Genomic DNA, 21831 nt, shown 5'->3' with positions numbered 1-21831 from the left:
TAGCTCTGGATGTAAATGTAAATAATTTGGGGGAGCTCTGCTTGCTTTGGACCTTTGCAGGAGCGGATACTGTAGGTTTTGCAGATTGTCGGCCACCCTGTTCTTGGGTGGCCTGCTGCCTTTATTCCTTGGTTACCAAGTAGTTAGAGACCATGCAGGTTTGGAAGGGTAGCTGTGGCGTGGCCAGATGGTAGGAATAAGGGTGTCAGTTTCTGGGAGTCAACAAAGGGTGATGTGAGGTCTAACATTCTGTCTTCAATAGATAATTCCTGCCTAACCTGCAGATAAACCTGGTTGAGTTGTGTGGAAATGGGGAGGGAACTAGCACTGAATGTCTACTTTATTGGAAACTGCAGTCCTTTCATAAACATTTATTATGAGGTGGGTGTTATCGCTGTGTTACAGGTAAAAGAACTGAGGCTCAGAGGTTAAGAACTTTACTGAAGGTAAATGACTGAAACAGGACATTCTGATGTGGCTATTTGGTGTAATCTTGTCAAGATACTAAAACATTTTAATTTTAATTCAACACATAAAAGCTTATATTTTAGTCTTCATCATACTGTCTCCTTGTTAATTCCCTGATACTCCACATCTCTCCCTTAATGACCCTCTTCACCTCGCTCTCTACACTTTAGTCTCACTGACCTTTCTATTCCTCAAATCCAAACCTATTCTCATAGGGCTGTTGGATTAGTTGTTCCCTCTGTTTGGGCTACTCTTCTGCTGATTCTACATGACGGGCTCCTTCCTGTAATTTTAACTCTTAGCCTAAATTCACCTCAGAGAAGCTTTCCCTACTCGCTGTGCTAAAGTAGTCATCCAGCATTTTCTTATTATTCTATTTTAATATTCTGCATAGAACCTGATATTTTTCTTGTTGATTTCCTTTTTGTTGTTTATTGCCTGATTCCTCTCAGATTCAGGGGTATGGTATTTTTACTTCTGTGTCCCAGTGCCTGATATATATTTGTTGACTGGATACGTTGAGAAAAATCAAAATCAGGTGCAGTCTTCTTAAACGTACTGCCTTCATATCTCTGAATCTGTGTCTGTCTAAACCTGTCCTCATTCCCTTTCTTCCTGTTTTAAAGGAAAGAGGTATCCCTTCTTTTAATGGTATTGGGTGTTTAGTGCTCTAGCTGTGTTGTAGATCCCGTTTTCCATTTTCTTTTAATTTATCTTTTTCTCTTCTGGTTCTTTTTCCATATAAAACATGCTCAGTATTCTCTGAAGATAAAAACCTTCGATCATATACCTCTTGTAGTCTTTGCTGAATCTTGATCTCTTAGTCTCAATGTCAGTCTCCCCTAACTCCCTCCATGGACTATTTAAGAACCTACCATTTTAATATTTTTATTATAAATATATATTCTGTAAAAATATATTCTGAATCATAAATACCTGTCTTCCAAATGAGGTTTTGGAATGTAATACTTATAAATTGGGTACTATTTATTTTAATTAGTATGAGTTCTTAACTCTGTTGCATTTAGAATATAGCTGTCTTCTGAGGTAGAGTCTTTTTTCTTGACTATGTTGTTCCCTTTTGGCTTGAAACCCTTGATAGGATGAGCATCTTCCTAAAACACTGTTAAAACATTCATAAATCATATATTTTTGTTGATTCAGCTTGTCTTTATTTGCCAGGCTTATATAGGGCTCTTTTTCAAGAGTACAGGAAATGATGTACAGAGGATAAAATACTTAGTTTAAAAATTTTAATACTGCCTTACATCATTTGAAGAGACATTAGTAATTAAATTGGAATTTTGCAATTGTTCCAGGTGGACCTAGTGATCCCACTTCTGGGGGATCTATCCTAAGGAAATAATCTGATGTTTAGAAGAATAAAATGTCCAAAGATGTTCATCACAGCGATACTTGTAATAGCAAAGACTTACAAACAGTATAAATGTTAAAGTGGAGGGGATGGTTTAAGATATGGTATGTCTATAGAGTGGAATCATTTAGACATCTTTAAAAAGTTTATAATGAGCTTTTGGTGATGCAAGAAAATAGGCATTTTAAAATATTAAATAAAGAGTAAAAAGTCAGACTTCTGCTTCTACCATTGTTAGACTAGGCGGTTTCGAACCAAATAATACTGCTGGCAACTAGAAAAGCTAGAAGATGTTGAAGAGCTATGAAGGCAGTGAGGAATTAGAGGCCAGGTTCTGGAAGATAAGGAAAGCTCTGAGAGGTAAGCCTTATTTTTGAGGCTGCCTTTTCCATGAGGTCATTGCTGATTCTGGAAGTGATAGCTGAGAGGCTGAATAGAGTTTTCAAAATGCTCATATCGAGGACAAAAAATTGGAATTAGGGCCTGCCAAGGTGGAGGGCCCTGGGAAACACTCTGGGTTTTGGGGTTGGGTCCCTGAGGGCCTGAATTGTAGGAGTAAGGGTGAAACAGAAGTAAACCAGTCTTTACAAGGCACTGAAGACTGAAGCCCAGCTTTTTAATCTTCTCAATTTTGGGTTAGATTAAGATGACCTGGAATTCCTAGTGTCCCTAGCCAAATCTGACTGCTAGAAGCAAAAGTAAATCCTTTCTGGGCTTCCCTGGTGGCGCAGTGGTTGAGAGTCCGCCTGCCGATGCAGGGGACACGGGTTTGTGCCCCAGTCTGGGAAGATCCCACATGCCACGGAGCGGCTGGGCCCGTGAGCCATGGCCGCTGAGCCTGCGCGTCCGGAGCCTGTGCTCCGCAACGGAAGAGGCCACGGCAGTGAGAGGCCCGCGTACCGAAAAAAAAAAAAAAAAAAAGATAAAATAGATAATTTTGTCAGAGATCTGAAATGGTAAATAATGAAATAGAAATTCTAGAACTGAAAAACACAAGAACTGATTGTTAACTCAGTGGGTGGGTTTAATAGCATAAAGCTGAAGGAAAAATTAGTGAGGTAGAAGGTAAGTCAGAAAAAAAAATCCAGACTGAAGCATTGAGAGACAAAAGGATGGAGAATACAGAAAAGAGTATGAGAGGCATATGGAATATTGAGTAAAGGTCTTATGTATAAGTACTTGAAGTTCAGAAGGAGAGAGGAAAGAGAATGGGGCAAAAGCAATATTTGATGAGAAATTGGCTGAGAATTTTCCAAAACTGACAGAAATTATCAAGTTCCAAATTAAAGAAGCTCTATAAACACCAGGAAAAATCCAGAGTAAACTACACCTAGGCACATCGTAGTAAAACTGTTGAAAACCCGAGGCAAAGAGAAATCTTAAAAGCAACCACAGAATAAGACATTTTATCTTCAAAGGAGCAACAGTGAGACTAACAGCCTGACTTTTTTTCAACAGTGACAGTGGCATCTAGAAGGCATTCCTCATTTTATTGCACTTAACAGATAATGCGTTTTTTTATAAATTGAAGGTTTGTGGCAACCCTGTGTTGTCATTTGATGATTAGCATTTTTTAGTAATAAAGCATTTTTAAATTAAGGTATGTACATTGTTTTTTAATAATACTATGTCTTGTACACTTAATAGACTACAGTATAGTGTAAACATAACTTTTATATGCACTGGGGAACCAAAAATTTTGTGTGAGTTGCTTTATTGCAATTCTTACTTTATTGCCATACTCCCTTTATTGCAGAGGTTTGGTACCGAAACTGCTATATCTCCGAGGTATGCCTGTAGCTATAAAATGATGACAGAAAATAACTGCCAATTCTTACCCAGGGAAAATAGCCTTTAAAAGTGGTTACAAAATAAAGATGTTTTGAGATAAACAAAAACTGAGGAGAATTTGTAGCCAGCAGCCTATACCCTAAAGGAAATAAATACTAAAGGATGTTCTTTAGGCTGAAGGAAAATGATTTCAGATGCAGTGAAGAGCATTGGGAAGGGGGGTTGTGTGGGTAAATGTGAATGAATATTGGCCGTATAAAATAATAACAGAAGTAATAGTAATAATAATGACTTGTAGACTTTATATGATATATGGAATTAAAATGTGTGATAGTAATAGCACATAACTTGAAAAGAGTAAATGGAGTTAGTGTCCCAAGTTCCTTGTGTTGTCTGGGAAGTGGTAAAAGTACTACTTTATATAAGATTTAATGAGTCAGAGATGCATTTTATAATTACTAAGGTATTCATTTAAAGAGTAGTAAAAGAATATATATTTGGTAAGCTGTTGGGGGAGAAAATTGGGAAAATAAAAAAATGCTTAAACCGGAAGAGGGCAAGAAAGGGGAGGTAAAGGAAGATGAAACAGGAGAGATACATAGGAAACAAATAGTAAATTATTTTATTATTTATTATAGGATCAGTACTTATTAAGTGAACCATATGAAATTGCCAGTATTTGACCTACAGTAATAACAGTTTCATAGTTGAAGTGTAAACAGGTCAAATTGGTGAAAATCAGAGATTGTCAGAATTAAAAGGAAACCAGCTATATTCTGCATGACAAAGTCATGCATTAAATGTAAGAATACAGAAAGTTTGAAGATAGAAGAATGGAAAAAGATACACCATGCAAACACCAACCCAGGAAAGTTGGTTTAGCTATATTAGATACATTAAAGGGGACTTTAAGGCAAGATGTGTTTCTAAAGAAGGATATTTCGTTGATGAAAGTGCAGTTTACCAAGAAGAAAATAAAAAGGATGTTGAAAAAAATAATACAGTATTATAATTGCATTGATTTTTTTAAACAAATGGAAAAAAGGAAAAAGTAGTTCAGTAGTTCTTATGATTTATCATTACTAAAATGTTAGTGTTGTCAAACTAATCAGTCTTTGCATTTATGATTTAAACATTTTTTTTTATTGGAGTATAGTTGATTTACAATGTTGTTAGTTTCAGGTGTGTGGCAAAGTGAATCAGTTATACGTATACATACATCCACTCTTTTTTAGATTCTTTTCCCATATGGGTCATTATAGAATATTGAGTAGAGTTCCCTGTGCTATACAGTAGGTCCTTGTTAGTTATCTATTTTATATATAGTAGTGTGTGTATGTCAATCCCAACCTCCCAATTTATCCCTCTCTCCCCTTTCCCCCACTGGTAACCATAAGTTTGTTTTCTACATCTGTGACTCTATTTCTGTTTTGTAAATAAGTTCATTTGTACCATTCCTTTAGATTCCACATAAAAGTGATATCATATGATATTTGTCTTTCTCTGTCTGACTTACTTCACTCAGTATGATAATCTCTAGGTTCATCCGTGTTGCTGCAAATGGCATCATTTCGTTCTTTTTTTATGGCTGAGTAATATTCCATCGTATATATGTACCACATCTTCTTTATCCACTTCTCTGTCAATGGACATTTAGGTTGCTTCCATGTCTTGGCTATTGTAAATAGTGCTGCAGTGAACATTGGGGTGCATGTATCTTTTCAAATTATGTTTTTCTCCAGATATATGCCCAGGAGTGGGATTGCTGGATCATATGGTAGTTCTGTGTTTAGTTTTTTAAGGAACCTCCATACTGTTCTCCATAATGGTTGTACCAATTTACATTCCCACCAACAGTGTGGAAAGATTCCTTTTTCTCCACACCCTCTCCAGCATTTATTATTTGTAGATTTTTTGATCATGGCCATTCTGACCAGCGTGAGGTGATACCTCTTTGTAGTTTTGATTTGCATTTCTCTAATAGTGATGTTGAGCATCTTTTCATGTGCTTTTTGGCCATTTATATGTCTTTGGAGAAATGTCTATTTAGATCTTCTGCTCATTTTTTGATTGGGTCATTTGTTTTTTTTGATATTGAGCTGTATGAGCTGTTTGTATATTTTGGAGATTAATCCCTTGTCGGTCGCTTTGTTTGCAAATATTTTCTCCTATTCTGTGGGTTGTCATTTTGTTTTGTTTATGGTTATGATTTGCTTTTGTGTCTTAAGAAATACTTCCTCTCTGAGATCATAAAGTTCAACAAATATTTTCCAAATTTTTTTCTAAAAGCTTTAAAGTTTTTTCTCCACACAAGATCTTTAATTCATCTGAAATTTACTTTTCATGTAACATGTAAGGGATGTAATTTTTTTTCCCATATGGATAACCAGTTTTCCAGTAGTTTTTCTCTTGAACTGATTTGTGTGTGTTTTTTTCTTTTTTCTTTTTTTGGCCACACTGAACGGCATGAGGGATCTTAGTTCCTCTACCAGGGATTGAACCCGTGCCCTCTGCAATGGAACCACCTAGTCCTAACCACTGGACCTCCAGGGAATTCCTCTTGAACTGATTTGTAATGCCACTTCCGATGCTGAATTTCCATACACGGGTGTCTCTGTTTGGGCTCTCTTCTTTTCCATTTGGCCATTTATCTGTCTTTGGTCAACATCACACTATTTTAATTATAAGATTTTAAAAAGTCTTGATAACTCATTGGGTAACTACCACCTACTTTGTGACTTTTCAAAATAGGCTTGGCTGGTTTTGGTCTCTTTTTCTTCCATGTGGGTTTTGGGATCACCTTGTTAAGTTCCATGAAAAATCTTTTTGGAATTTTGATAGGAATTGCACTGCATTTATATATTAATTTGGGGGAGAACTGACGTCTCCTTAAACATGATAGGGTTCTTCATTAATTTCTGTTTTTATGTTCTTCAGTGAAGTTTTGTAGTTTTCTTCATAAGAGTCTTACACATTTTTTGTTAGATATATTCCTAGGAGCCTTAAATTTTTATTTATGCCATTCAAAATGGCAGCAATTAAAATTACATTTTAAAATTATTTATAAAATTTTTATGAATGCCATTTTGGTATATCAGTTTTTTTTTTTTTTTTTTTTTTTTTGCGATACGCAGGCCTCTCACTGTTGTGGCCTCTCCCATTGCGTAGCACAGGCTCCGGATGCGCAGGCTCAGCGGCCATGACTCACGGGCCCAGATGCTCCGCAGCATGTGGGATCTTCCCGGACCGGGACACGAACCCATGTCCCCTGCATCAGCAGGCGGACTCTCAACCACTGCACCACCAGGGAAGCCCGGTATATCAGTTTTGAATCCAGCAACCTATTAAACTTTTGTTTCTAATGTTTTGTCAATTCTTTCATTTTATTCATGGACAGTTATATCAGCTACAAGTAAAGTAAAATTATTTTCTTTCTGTTACTTATATTTTTACCATCTATGTATGCATATTGCATCAATATAGTTTAGAGGGATGTCTTTGTAATAGTAATGTAGTCATATACATGTAATTTTAATATATATATTTTGTTTCTGGTTTCTTTAGATCTACTTTGTTTGAGAGGAGCATCCACATGGTAGTGTATTGTTGCTAATAAATATACTACAGTTTATCCACTCTACTGTTGATGGACATCTGGGTTGTTTGCAGTTGTTAGTTGTTACACATTTTTGTATGTGTATCCCAGTATACCTTTCCAGGCGGAGATCTGCAGGTTTGTAGGGCATATAAGTTTTTAGCCTGACCGTACAGTGCCGAACTATCTTCCAGGGTGGTTTTATTACTTTAGATTTCCACCAGCAGTATTTGAAGGTCCTTGCTCCTTGCCAGTGGTTGGCATTGCCAATTTGGTGTGTGTAGTGATAGTATCTAATTGAGAGCTTACAATTGTCATTTTAATGAAATTAAAATGATCAGTGAGATTAAGCACCATTTCATATGTTTATTGGTTATTTGGATATCTTCTTTTGTCAAGTTTTTATTCAAGTCTTTTGTCCATTTTTGGGAATTCCCTGGTGGTCCAGTGGTTAGGACTCCATGCTTCCACTGCTGGGGGCATGAGTTTGATCCCTGGTCGGGGAACTAAGATCCTGTGTGCTGCGTGGTGTAGCCAAAAAAAAAAAAAAAAAAGATCGTCCCTATCTTACTGATTTGTAGATGTTCTTTATATATTCTGGATATGTATGTCTGGATATATACGTATTGTAAACATCTTCACTGATTTTGTACATGTGTTTTTACTCTTTTGTGGTATCTTAGAAGTTCTTTTAGAGTATAGTAGAATTTAATTAATATTTTCCTTTATTAATGTTTTTTATGGTCCTGTTTAAGGATTTTTTCTCCATCATGAAGTAATGAAAGATAGTTTTCTTATCTTCTAAAACTTTATTTGCCTTTCGCATTTAGGTCTAGAGCCCATCTAGGTTTTTTGTTTTGTTTTGTTTTTTGCATAGTGTAAGGTAAGGATTTAGTTTGATTTTCTTTTTTTCCTATATGGATTGTTCCACTACTGTTTTTGGGGAAGATCACTCCTTTGTGGTGTCAAGGGTCTATATATGTGTGGGTCTATTTCTAGACTTTTCTGTCCCACTAATTTATGTCTCTTCCAGACACACAAAAATCCACATAAATGGAAAGTACTAAATAAGATGGTAGGAATAAATACAAATTATTAGTCATTACAACAAATATAAACTCACCAGTTAAAAAAAAAGATTGTTACATTGGATTAAAGAAGTCTAACTATATGTTCTTTAAAAGAGACCTACTTAAAACTAAGAACTGAGAAAAGTTGAAAGTAAAAGAAGGTAAAATGAATTAACCAGGCAAATTCTGAGAGTTCTGCATTTATATGGGAAGGAATGGTGTCTCAGTTCAACTCTTTGCTGGCTCCAAGGCCTCTGTGCTCCTGTCCCCTAGTGGTTGTTAAAGCTCTAGGCTCCTACGTTACCAGGTTTACCTCCCAGGGCAGCCACGTTCTTTATTTCTGCCCCTGGAAATTTTCTTTATTCTGCTGTGGCGTGAGCCATGCATTTCAGAGGAATTCGCCATGCTTCATCTAGCATTTTTTAGGCATGTATGTGGATGTCTTCCCCACCCCAATTGTTTAGTCTTCTATGTGTTGTCTGAACTGTTAGATATGGTTTTAAGAACCCACCCTCTAGGGAGACTACTAAAAATGTAGAGTGATTGCCTGTGGGTGTGTGTGTGGGTTATGGATCATTTCTTATATTCTTGTGCATTTTTCGTATTTCCGCAAAAGAGCACATATTTTATAATTTTCTAAACTTAAAAAAGGAAATTGCCCTTAAGATCCTCCAAGTAATAGCCCTTCTTTTCCATTTGTTGCAGGTGGTGCGGTTGTGTCAGAACCCAAAGCTGGCGCTAAAGAATAGCCCACCTTATATCTTAGACCTGCTGCCAGACACCTACCAGCATCTCCGCACTATCTTGTCAAGATATGAGGGGAAGATGGAGACCCTTGGAGAAAATGAGTATTTTAGGGTGTTCATGGAGAATTTGATGAAGAAAACTAAGCAGACCATAAGCCTCTTCAAGGAGGGGAAAGAAAGAATGTATGAGGAGAATTCTCAGCCTAGGTAATGGAGAATACTACACAAATATTTATTCAGGTCTGTGACTGCCCGAATAGGTAACACATAGAAATAGTTGAGTTGTTTTTAATTTTATGTCAACAAGAATAGAATGCAAAGTTGACATTTGACTTAAAGCTGTGTTTTGTATAAAAGGTTACCTTGGAGAGTATTGATCCATCCCTAGCTCTGATTATTTGTTTACCTCTGAAAAGTCAGTGACTTACAGTCATGAAGATGAGTTGGAGGCAGTAGGTCTTTCAGAGGCCCTGAAGATCGTGAAAGTTTGTGGATAGGTGAGAGTCTGAAAGAAAGAAGTTGGGGTTGGCAGTAAACAGTAAGAGGGTTTTGCCCAAGCTGGTAGCATATTAGGTAGGTTATAAGTATGGGATAATAGGAAAAAAATTAGCCAGTAGTTTGGATAACTGTTTTTTTAATAAAGCCAAGTGAAATGACATTTCCTTTATAGGTAAAGTAACTTTTCAAATAGGATAGAATAGAATACTTTTCAAATAGAATTGGCAAAATGCAGTTAATTCAATAAACATTTGAGGGACCAATAGGTATTCTTTTGTACTTATTAAATACTAAAAACTATACTGACTGTCCCATATGCTATTGGCTTGGTTGTCGTATATTATGCACTGGGAGAGAAACAGGTTGATTGTATCCATGGTATAGTTGTGTTTGGTTTTGTCTAGTTGGAATTAAATATTAACTCATCTGGAACAAGTAATAAAATGTAAATTCTATTATAATTTTTAGGGAGTAACTTACACTTGAGAAGTGACTTGAATTGGGAGGGACAGTAATTTCTGAGGGCATTCAGTTAGCATGCCAAACAGTAACTTACTAAATGGTATCCTTGTAGCGTTTGACTCTGTTGGCTTAGATTCTGGGAACCTTCATCTCTCACTTAAAATTTTACCCACATCATTATTCATGTTACCTTTACTGGGACAGATTACTCAGGTTTGGTCCGGAGTATTAGTATTTTCTTCTTAAAAAGGTTTCTGGTAACTGAATTCAATCTGTAGGAACCTTTGTAACATCTCATTTATGTGAAAATGAACTTTGTCCATTTAAATTATTTAAATTTCATGACTTTTGTCATTTTGTATTGCTGAATTAAAAAAATAATTTTGGACTTTATTACGTACCAAAACTTAAAAATTTTATTTATTATCCACAGTGTACTAGGTTCTAATTCTAGGCGGTGAAAAGGAGAGTTAAGTATTCAATTCTGATGTCATGTGATAAATACTTTAATAGAGATATGTACAAAATGCTGTATGAACACAGTTTTACCTAGTGGCATCGGGGAAGGTGGCACAGAGGAAGTGTTATTTGAGCTAGATTTTGAAGGGTAAGTAGGAATTTTCTAGGCAGAGAAGTGAAGAAAAGGCTTTTAACACAGTGGCATGAAAATGCAGGCTCTGTTTGTTTAAGGAACGTGAGCGGTCTGGTTTGGCTAGAATTAGGGGAGACAGATAAGCTGGAAATATGGGTTGGAGTCAGATTGTAAAGAGCTGTTTTTTGACCTTAAGACTTTCTCCTATAGATAACAGGCTGCCATAGAACAGGTTTTTTTTTTTTTTTTTAAATAGTGGAATAAAAATTGTAGATTTTTCAATCTTCTTAGGCACACTGAACATTGTTTGACTTTTTTTTTTTTTTTTTTTAATGACACAGTTCGTCACTGAGAGGCAGAATAGTCTACTGGTTAAGAAGAGGAGGGACTCTGAAGCCAACTGCCTTAGTTTGAATCTTAACTTTTCCACTTAACTTAGCTGTGTGATTCTTCGGTTTCTTCATCTGTAAAATGAGATAATAGTATTACTTTCCTTGTAGGATCGTTGGGAGTTTAATGAGTAACTAAATGTTCGGTACTTACAACAGTGATTGGCATATTGCAAGTGATAAGTGGGTTAGCTCTTATTATATTGATCATCTTCGTTGTTTTCATTACCATAAGTATAGATTGTTGTATCAGGCTGTTTATCATTGGCACTGCCAGAACCTAATGAAATGCGTAGACCAATTTGCCCTTCCTAAATGGCTTCACACAATGCTTGTAAGTTCTTTCACCTTTTTAACAAAACCTTACTGTCAGTATGTCTGTCCGTATCAATTTCATTTCCCCTAATATGAAGCTTTTAATCCACTATAGGCTTTGACCGTACAACCAGGTTTGTACAAGTTATATATAAAGTGAGAATAAATAAATTTGAGGTGAGAATACATTTTTTTTTTTCCAGTAAAGGAAAATATATGGCTTTACTGTACCATCTTTGCGATCTGTATTTTGGTTGTTAGGAGGCTTTTTTTGTATTCAGTTTAAAAAATTGAGATATAATTCATATACTATAAAATTTACCTTGTAAAGTGTATAATTTAGTGGTCTTTAGTGTGTTCACAAAGTTGTGCAACCATCACTACTATATAATTCTAGAACATTTCTGTCACCCCAAAAAGAAACCCCATGTTCATTAGCAGTCACTCCCCTTTACCCACTCCTGCTTCCCTCCAGCCTTTGGTGATCACTAATATTTACTTTCCGTCTCTGCGGATTTGCCTGTTCTAGACATTTCATTTAAGTGGAATCATATAACATGTGGCCTTTTTTGTCTGGCTTCTTTCACGTAGCATGTTTTCACGTTCATCCATGTTGTAGCATAGAATACTTCTTTCTTTTTTATGGCTAAATAATATTTTATTGTATTGACATTTTGATTATGGACATTTGGGTTGTTTCCACTTTTGACTATTATTAATAATGCTGCTATGAACATTTATGTACAATTTTTTGTGAAGCTCTATGTTTTCAGTTCTATTGGGTATATACCTAGGACTGGAATTACTGAGTCATATGGTAATTCTATGGTTAACATTTTGAGGAACCACCAAACTGTTTCCACTGCAGCTGCACCATTTTACATTCCCCGAGCAATGTATGGGGGTTCCAACTTCTTACCAATACTTATTATTATTATTTTGGTTATAGACATCTTACTGGGTATGAAGTAGATATCTCTTTGTGGTTTTGATTTTCATTTCCCTAATGAGTAACATAATGAGCAGTCTCTTTACATGTTTATTGCCCATTTGTGTATGTTCTTTGGAGAAATGTCTGTTTGAATCCTCTGCTCATTTTTTTTTTTTTTTTTTTTTCCTTTTTTGCGATACGCAGGCCTCTCACTGTTGTGGCCTCTCCCGCTGCGGAGCACAGTCTCCGGACGCGCGGGCTCAGCGGCCATGGCTCACGGGCCCAGCCGCTCCGCGGCACGCGGGATCCTCCCGGACCGGGACACGAACCCGTGTCGCCTGCATCGGTAGGCGGACTCTCAACCACTGCGCCACCAGGGAAGCCCCCCGCTTGAGATTCTTAATGAATTTTAGGATTAGCCTGAAAATTACTACCAAAAGGGCAGCTGGAATTCTAATAGGAGTTGCAGTGGACCTCTAGATCAGTGTGGGGAGTACGGCCATCTTAACAATACTAAGTCTTCCCAGTCTATGAACATGGAATGTCTTTCCATTTATTTGGGTCTTCTTTAATTTCTTTCAGCAGCATTTTATTGTTTTCAGTGTATAAGTCTTTTGCCTCTTTGGTTAAATTTATTCCTAAATATTTTTATTCTTTCTGATGCTGTTATAAATGGAACTGTTTTCTTAATTTCATTTTTGGATTGTTCATTGCTGGTGTGTGGGAAGAATACAGTTGAATTTTGTGAAGTTTTGTATTTGACCTTGTATCCTGCAACTTTGCAGAACTCATCTACTGGTTCTAGTCGTAGTCGTTTTTTTTAGTGGATTACCTAGAATATTATGTAAATAAGATCATGTTTGCATGGTCTCTATTTGTATGCAAATGATGATAGTTTTACTTCTTCTTTTCCTTTGTGGATGCTTTTTTTCTTGCCTAATCGCTCTGGCTGGAACCTCATATGTTGAATAGAACCTATGTTGAATAGAAGTAGTGAGAGCAGACATCCTTGTCTTGTTCCTGATGTTAGGAGGAAAGCTTTCAGTCTTTCACCATTGAGTATGACGTTAGCTGTGGGATTTTCATAGATGCCCTTTATCAGGTTGAGAAAGTTTCTATTTTTTTGCTCAATGTTTTTGTTTTTTATCACAAAAGAATGTTATAGACCTTTTATGCTTTGTTCCTGCTTTTTCTTCTTGGGAGAGAGAAAATTTGTAGACTTGTAATATTCTAGAAGAAGTGAATATTTTGAGTTGCACTAAGGGCAAGAATGCAGGCAAGCCTCAGGAATAACTGAAACCATGGTTGAAAATGCTACCAGGACACTGCATTCTCTCAATGCAGATTAATGTCTGAATTGTGGGGAAATCTGGCCTCTGCTACACCCAAGATTTACATCTTACAGGTTTCTTACGGTAGCAGAGCATCTACCTCTTGGTTCCAGTTTTGACTTGGGCTTGGTATAGATCAATTGATTATCTCTGGACCACCAGTCAACTCTGGAAAGAAAAGCTGAGTGCTGTGATTAGTCCAGCGAGGGCAAGGTGTCATCTCTAAACAAACCTGCTATAGCTTGGGGAACATATCTGTTTCCCCAAAGCCATGTACATGAGGGAACTTGTTGCCAGACTGGATGTTGAGGAGCTAATCCCTTAAATATTCTCTAGAAATATTAGGTAAATTAACTTCTCTAAAGATATTTGCCCTCATTCTTCTTAGACTTTATAAAAAATTAATTCAGCAAAACCATAAGCTGCTTTCTTGCCTTTTATCTTTAACTCTCGTTTTTGCGCCTGTTTTTGTTAGAGCGCAGGACGTTATAGTAGAAGCTGAATGGGATTATACAGTGCAGTTAATTTTAAATTGTCATTGTCTTATTGTATCCATTTTGGAAGTAAGATTAAACTTTTCTGTTGTAATTATGTTGTCTTTTTAGAGGTAGTTATAAACTGAAATTGTCAAAATTTGGTTTTGTTGTATTCAGCCAGGAATAATTCAGAAATAACTAAAAGCTTATGTGCTAACCATTCATTAAAGAAAAAATAGTAGTGAGTATTTTCTCTGTGGTAGGCACTGCTCTAAGAACAGTGATAGAGCAGTAAACAGCTCTCATGATGCTTATAACCTTATGTTCTCTCGTTTTCCATTAGTTTCCAAGCTATAACCACTGAACTAGTATTCTTTTGGTTTCCAGATTATCCTCCAGTGGAAGAGTGGTGATTCACAAGCTAACAGCAGTATTTGTACTGCTATAGTTTTTCCCTAGCACCCTGAAAATAGGTTTCAACAAGTGTGCCAAATCCTATTGGTAGGTAATGGTGGCTTAGAACTTTTTGTTGAGGAGTTTGGGCTTGGTGAGAAAAGATTCCCACTTACATTAGGAATGCCTTTCTATTTTTTTTTTTTTTTCCGGTACGCGGGCCTCTCACAGCTGTGGCCTCCCGTCGCGGAGCACAGGCTCCGGACGTGCAGGCTCAGCGGCCATGGCTCACGGGCCCAGCCGCTCCGCGGCATGTGGGATCTTCCCGGATCGGGGCACGAACCCATGTCCCCTGCATCGGCAGGCGGACTCCCAACCACTGCGCCACCAGGGAAGCCCAGGAATGCCTTTCTTACAACTGGGAAAGGGGCAGCACCAAGCTCCTGTATCTTTTTGGTTCAGGAGAGAGATGATGATGGCTTGAAACAAAGTGGTGGTAGTAGAGATGGAAAGAAATGGACAGAACTTGCTGTGTTTTAAAGCTAGCATAACATGATTTGCTAATGGATTGGATAGGTTTCTGGTTTGAGCCAGTGTATAGATGGTGTAATGGGAAGCCATGGAAAGGTATAAAACAGGGGAAAGTCATGATCTGAGTTTTCTTCTACAGTGATAGTATTGGCTGTTGCGTGGGAAATGGATTAGGCTTGTGGAAGTAGCAATGATGGAAGTAGAGAGATAGGTTAAAAGGTTACTGCTGTATACCAGGTAAGAGATGAGGTAGTATAGACTAAGGATGAAAAAGTTGAAAGGAAGAAAAATGGACCAATAAGAGGTGGACTGGAGCTAGACTCAATAAGAATTGCTGGTGGATTGGACAAGAGAAGGGTGAGAAAAGATGACAGGGAAGAATCAAGGATGTAGGTTTGTGGTCATTAACTCTGTCAGTTGGTGGCGGCAGTTACTAAAATGGGGAATTCAGAGTACAAATGTGGGGAGAAGTACATTGAGAGAGGGGAATTAAGAGCTCCATTTTGGACAACTTTAAGTTTGAGATATTCTCATGAGCCATCTAAGGTGATATGTCAAGCAGGCAATTGGTTGGCTATATTAGAGTTTGGACTTCAGAAGGAGAGGTCTGGAATAGAGATAGAAATTTGGTGATGTTCAAGAATAGTATTTAAAGCCATGAGAGTGGGCAAAAATCATCTGGCGGGGGAGAGAAGTCAGCAAAGCAGATTTAAAAGGAGGCACAACAAAGGAAGAAAGGAGAGAATAGATTAAAGTAGTAGGCAAGGAATAATAAAACAAAAACAAAAAATTCTCTCTAAAAGGGGAACCCTCCTGTACTGTTTGTTTTTTTTTTTTTCCTCCTGTACTGTTGGTGGAAATGTAAGTTGGTGCAGCCACTACGGAAAACAGTATGGAGGTTCCTCAAAAAACTAAAAATAGAGTTGCCATATGATAATAGCAATCCGACTCCTGGACATATATCTAGACAAAACTGTAATTCAAAAAGATACATGCACTCCTATGTTCATAGCAGCACTATTCACAAAAGCCAAGACATGGAAGCAACCTAAATGTCCACTGACAGATGAATGGATAAAGAAGATGTGGTGTGTGTGTGTGTATATATGTACAATTGAATAGTACTCAGCCATAAAAAAAGAATGAAATAATGCCATTTGCAGCAACATGGATGGACCTAGAGATGATCATACTAAGTGAAGTAAGTCAGAGAAAGACAAATATCATATGATATCACTGATATGCAGAATCTAAAAAAGATGATACAAATGAACTTATTTACAAAACAGAAACAGACTCACAGACTTAAAGAACATACCTGTGGTTGCCAAAGGGAAGGGGAGTGGAGGAGGGATGGAGTGGGAGTTTGAGGTTAGCAGATGCAAACTAGTATATGTAGAATGGATAAACAACAAGGTCCTACTGTATAACACAGGGAACTATATTCAATATCCTGTGATAAACCATAATGGAAAAGAATATAAAAAAGAATGTATGTATATGTATAACTGAATCTCTTTGCTGTACAGCAGAAATTAACACAACTTTGTAAATCAACTACACTTCAATTTAAAAAAAAGGGAAGAAAAATAAATAAGTATCCTCCCTTCCCCCCCTCCAAATTCTGTCTAAATAGAAAATTAGCAAAGGAAATAAATAATCCATGAAAGAAGAAGCATAAAAGACCAAATATGAATAGTAAAGAACAGTCCAATTTGTTAGTCATAAAATAATTTTCTTTTGACCTGAAAAATTGGCAAAAAAAAGGGAAAAATCAAACACAACAAAAGGAAAAATCTACTTATAATTAGTGTTTAAAAGGAGGGTATAGGAATGTGAGTACTCTCATACCTGGTTGTGGTAGAATGAAACTGGTTTAGCCTTTCTGTCTGGAGGGTGATTTATATAGAAAGATTTAGAATTTTGCTCAATAGTGCCACTTTTAGAAGTTTATCAGAAAGAACAGAAAAGGGATTTGGGTTAAAATACAATTACAAAGCCATTCATTTAGATGCTGTATATGAAAGGCAAAACCTAGAAACAACCTAAATGTCCAACGTAAGATGAATTACATAAACAAGAGAAGATATTGTGTACAATGTAGACACTAAAAATTTTTTGTCTATGAAGATTAATGATAGGCAAACAATGTATTAAATAGGTGAAGGTGTCAAAAGGTACAAATTTCCAGTTATAAGATGAATAAGTCCTGGGGATATAATGTACAGCATGATGACTATAATATTTCTATAAAGGAGAAGAAAAGAGACCACAGAATTGTATGTATAACTAATAAGATCTCATTTTTGTAAAAAGTAAGAAATAGAGAAAAAACCTGGGAGGAATGATACCAAAATATCAACAGTACTTATTTCTAGGTACTGGAATTAGAGGTAATTTAAATTTTCTTTCTGTTTATGTATTTTCTAAATTTTCTATAATTAATATATAATCAACGAAATTATTTTTTAAAAGAAGAAAAAGATGTGATACCTCTTAGGTGACAGCTTGGATTCACAAGGACAATCCTGGAAAACTTCCCATTTCTTGTAGTAACATGATTGGTAGATTCAGTTGAGTTCAGTGAACCTAGTCAGACAAAGTCCTAAGTTCCCAGCTTAAGAGGCTATAAAACTGGGCTAAAATGGAGAAGGTGAAGTTTCATGACGGTGAAGAAGTCACATTTAGTTCTCAGAACCATCCTGTACAACTCTAATATGACAGTGCTTGCAGACCAGTCAATCATAAGTTACTATGGTTTGTTAATATGTGATAATAAGATCTTAAGAAATTCTAATGTAGGGGTTGGCTGAAATTCTAATGTAGGTGTTGGCTGAATGAGTGCCTGAAGTACTGTTTGTTTGCTTTAAACCAAATATCTACTTTGCTGTGTAGAGCTTTTGTTAATTAATACAGTTTTCTCCTCAAGCTTTTTGGTTTCAGGACCCCTTTACACTCTGTAAATCACTGAGGACCTCAAAGAACTTTCATGTATGTGGGTTATATCTATCAATATTTACTATATTCAATATTAAAACCGAGAAATTGAAAAATATTTAAATATTTAAAATAACTATTAACATTTAATAATAACAGTAACAAGCCCATTACATGTTGACATAAAAACATTTTTTTAAACGTGAAGACATTTTAATGGAAAAAAATTTTTTTCAATTCTTTTTTTTTTTCCTTTTGGCCACGCTGCACAGCTTGCAGGATCTTAGCTGCCCGAGGAGGGATTGAACCTGGGCCACGGCAATGAAAGCCTGGAATCCTGACCACTAGGCCACTAGGGAACTCCCTGGAAAATATTTAAAAAAATAAGTAGTTTTACATTTTTGCAAATCTCTTAAACTGCCTCAGTGAACATTTTATACCTTGTTACATTAACATTCATTGGTCTGTCTTGCATTTGGAATGAATCTTTTACCCATGCACGATTTTGTAGCATCATACCTTGGTCACTTGGAAAATATTGGTTCACTAGGTTATGTAGATTTTCAAGTGTTGACACATCATTCTACAATCACATTCATTAATTAAATATCATTAGAAAAGTTTTATTTGGAAACTGTTAAGCTCATAGTGGAGGATAGGCTTTTTTTTTTTAATTCTAATTTTTGCTTAGAAGCTTGAGTTTTATCATTGACAACAAGAACTATCAGTTGTTTTCCTTGAGGTGACAGGTCACTTTGTTTATTTTGGAGAAACTGTCTGCCAAATATTTGAGTCTGAGTAACCATACTTTGTCTATTAGTCATTCTTTTAAGTAGAAATGGTGTTCCATGCCATGTATGAAAATCCCACAGCTAACATTATACTCAATGGTGAAAGACTGAAAGCTTTCCACCTAACATCAGAAATAAGACAAGGGTGTCTGCTCTCACCACTTCTATTCAACATAGGTTCTATTCAACATATGAGGTTCTAGCCAGAGCGATTAGGCAAGAAAAAGAAGTAAAAAGCACCCACAAGGAAAAGGAAGAAGTAAAACTATCTCTATTTGTATATGACATGATCTTGTTTGTAGAAAATCCTAAGGAATCCACTAAAAAAACCACCACTACTAGAACCAATAGTTGAGTTCTGCAAAGTTGCAGGATACAAGATCAAATGCAAAACTTTACAAAACTCAATTGTATTCTTTCTACACACTAGCAGTGAACAATCCAAAAATAAAATTAAGAAAACAATTCCGTTTATAATAGCATCAAAGAGAATAAAATATTTAGGAATAAATTTAACCAAAGAGGCTAAAGACTTGTACACTGAAAACAATAAAATGCTGCTGAAAGAAGTTAAAAAAGAACCAAATAAATGGAAAGATATTCCATGTCATAGATTGGGAAGATTTAGTATTGTTAAGATGGCAGTACTCTCCACATTGATCTATAGGTCCAGTGCAATTCCTATTAGAATTCTAGCTGCCCTTTTGGTAGAAATTGACAGGCTAATCTTAAAATTCATTAAGAATCTCAGTAGGACTTCCCTGATAGCACAGTGGTTAAGAATCTGCCTGCCAATGCAGGGGACATGGGTTCAATCCCTGGTCCAGGAAGATCCCACATGCTGTGGAGCAACTAAGCCCGCGTGCCGCAACTACTGAAGCCCGCGCGCCTAGAGCCTGTGCTCCACAACAAGAGAAGCCACCGCAATGAGAAGCCCATGCACTGCAACGAAGAGTAGCCCCCACTTGCCGCAACTAGAGAAAGGCTGCACGCAGCAACAAAGACCCAATGCAGCCCCCCCAAAAAAATCTCAAGGGACCTCAAAAAAAACAAAACAATTTAGCAAAACGACAGAATTGGAAGACTCACACTTCCTGATTTCAAAGCTTTACTACAAAGCTACAGTAATCAAGATGGTGTGGTACTGGCATAAGGACAAACATATAGACCAATGGAATAAAATAGCCCAGAAATACACCTTCACACATATGGTCAATTAATTTTCAACAGGGATGCCAAGTCTTTTCAACAAATTGTGCTGGGAAAACTGGATAACCACAATCAAAAGGATGAAGTTGGACTTTTACCTTATATACAAAAATTAAGTTTAAGTGATCAAAGACCTAAATTTAAGAGCTAAATAAAAACTCTTAGAAAATCTTCATGATCTTGGATTGGGCAATGATTTCTTGAGTTATGACACCAAAAGCATAGACAATAAAAGAAAAAATAGATCAGTTGAACTACATCAAAATTTAAAACTTTATCCATCAAAGGACACTAACAAGAGAGTGAAAAGACAACCCACAAATTGGGAAAAAATTTTTGCAAAACATGTATTTGGTAAGGGATTTAAATCCAGCTTAAGAGGCTATAAAACTCTAACAACTCAACAGAAAAACACACACACACAAACCCAATTCAAAAGCAAGCAGAAGATTTGAATAGACACTTCTCCCAAGAAGTTATACAGTTGGCCAATAAGTGCATGAAACGAAGCTCAATGTCATTAGGGAAATGCAAATCAAAGAGATACCACTTCACACCCATTAGAATGTCTTATGAAAAAAGGGAAACTGACAAAAGTTGGCAAAGAGACATTGGAACCCTCATCCTTTGCTAGTGGAGATGTAAAATAGTGCAACCACTGTTTAAAAAGTTTAGTGGTTCCTCAAAAAGTTGAAACTGGGATTACCATATGATCCAGTGATTCTTCTAGGTATTTACCCCCAAAGAATCAAAAGTAGGGACTTGAACAGATATTTGTACACCCGTGTTCATAGCAGCATTTTATGGTAGCCAAAAGGTAGGAACAACCCAGGTGTCCCTCAATAGATGAATGGACAAGCAATATGTGATGTATACATACAATGGAATATTATCCAGCTATAAAAAGAAATGAAGTTCTGATACATGTTACAACATGGCTGAACCTTAAAAGCATTGTGCTAAGTAAAATAAATCAGACACAAAGAGACAAATATTGTATGATTACACTTATATGAGGTATCTAGGCAAATTCATAGAGACAGAAAGTGAGAAATGAGGTTACCAGGAGGCTGGGTTGAGAGAGAGTAGGTAGTTACTGCTAACATTTCTGTTTGGAATGATGAAAAATTCTGGACATGGATAGATGTGATGATTATACAACGTGTGGATGTACTTAATGCTGCTGAATTGTACACTAAAAAATGGTTTAAGTGGTTTACAAAAAAAGGTATTCCACCAAAAGAGTGACGACTTCAACTATTTAAACATTGCGCATGTAAATCAACTATGCTCCAATAAAAAATTTTTTTTAAAAACAACAAAAAAAAAGACATTGTACAAATGCGTTTCCTGAGGACAACTGTTATTACAACAGGAGTGCTTTTCACGTACTTCTTATTTTGTCACACACAGTGTTTTTTAAAATGTCCTCGATATTCAAAATTTAACAAAATTAATGGTGTTTCCTGCTTCATCAAGGACATTCTTAAGTGCAACTAGCATTTTGTTTTTGTTTTTACTGCAAGTCATGGTGAAGAGTACAGTGCCTACATGTACAGTTCAGTGCTCCTGCCTTGATTCAGCTAAGGCACCAGCAGACTCAACCCAACTTTGTGTCTTCAATGCAAGTATCAACACAGTGGAAAAGATGAATCATGTGGTGTCTTAATATTATTATGGAAATAATTTTAACATTGCAGACCCTCTGAAAGGGTCTCAAGGACTCCTAGGGATTGCATAACACACTTTAAGAACTGCTATATTGATGTCCACATTTCAAAAATGGCTATAGCCATTTTTGAAAGTGATTAATGCTGCTGTCATTTTGGTACTGTTCCTTCTAATCTCTTAAAGGGTAGACTTGTTATACTGTTCCAATACTGCTTTATAATTCTGGCGCAAGGCAGGCTAATCTTACCCCTTTTTATGTT

General features: G+C 36.4%; 1 protein-coding gene across 1 annotated transcript in view; it reads left to right on the top strand.

Moving 5' to 3' along the window:
- Window positions 1-21831, top strand: part of CBL (Cbl proto-oncogene) — an 88150-nt gene that overhangs the window by 12013 nt on the left and 54306 nt on the right. Inside the window, exon 2 of the mRNA XM_029207578.1 lies at window positions 9005-9252. Within this exon, the coding sequence (XP_029063411.1) occupies window positions 9005-9252 (248 nt within the window). The remainder of the gene's footprint in view (window positions 1-9004; window positions 9253-21831) is intronic.

This window comes from Monodon monoceros, unplaced genomic scaffold, assembly GCF_005190385.1.
Source record: "Monodon monoceros isolate NGI ecotype Baffin Bay Population unplaced genomic scaffold, NGI_Narwhal_1 Super_Scaffold_7, whole genome shotgun sequence".
Lineage (NCBI taxonomy): Eukaryota > Metazoa > Chordata > Mammalia > Artiodactyla > Monodontidae > Monodon > Monodon monoceros.
The sequence above is the reverse complement of the archived record's forward strand: the minus strand, read 5'-3'. Positions and strand labels throughout refer to the sequence as shown.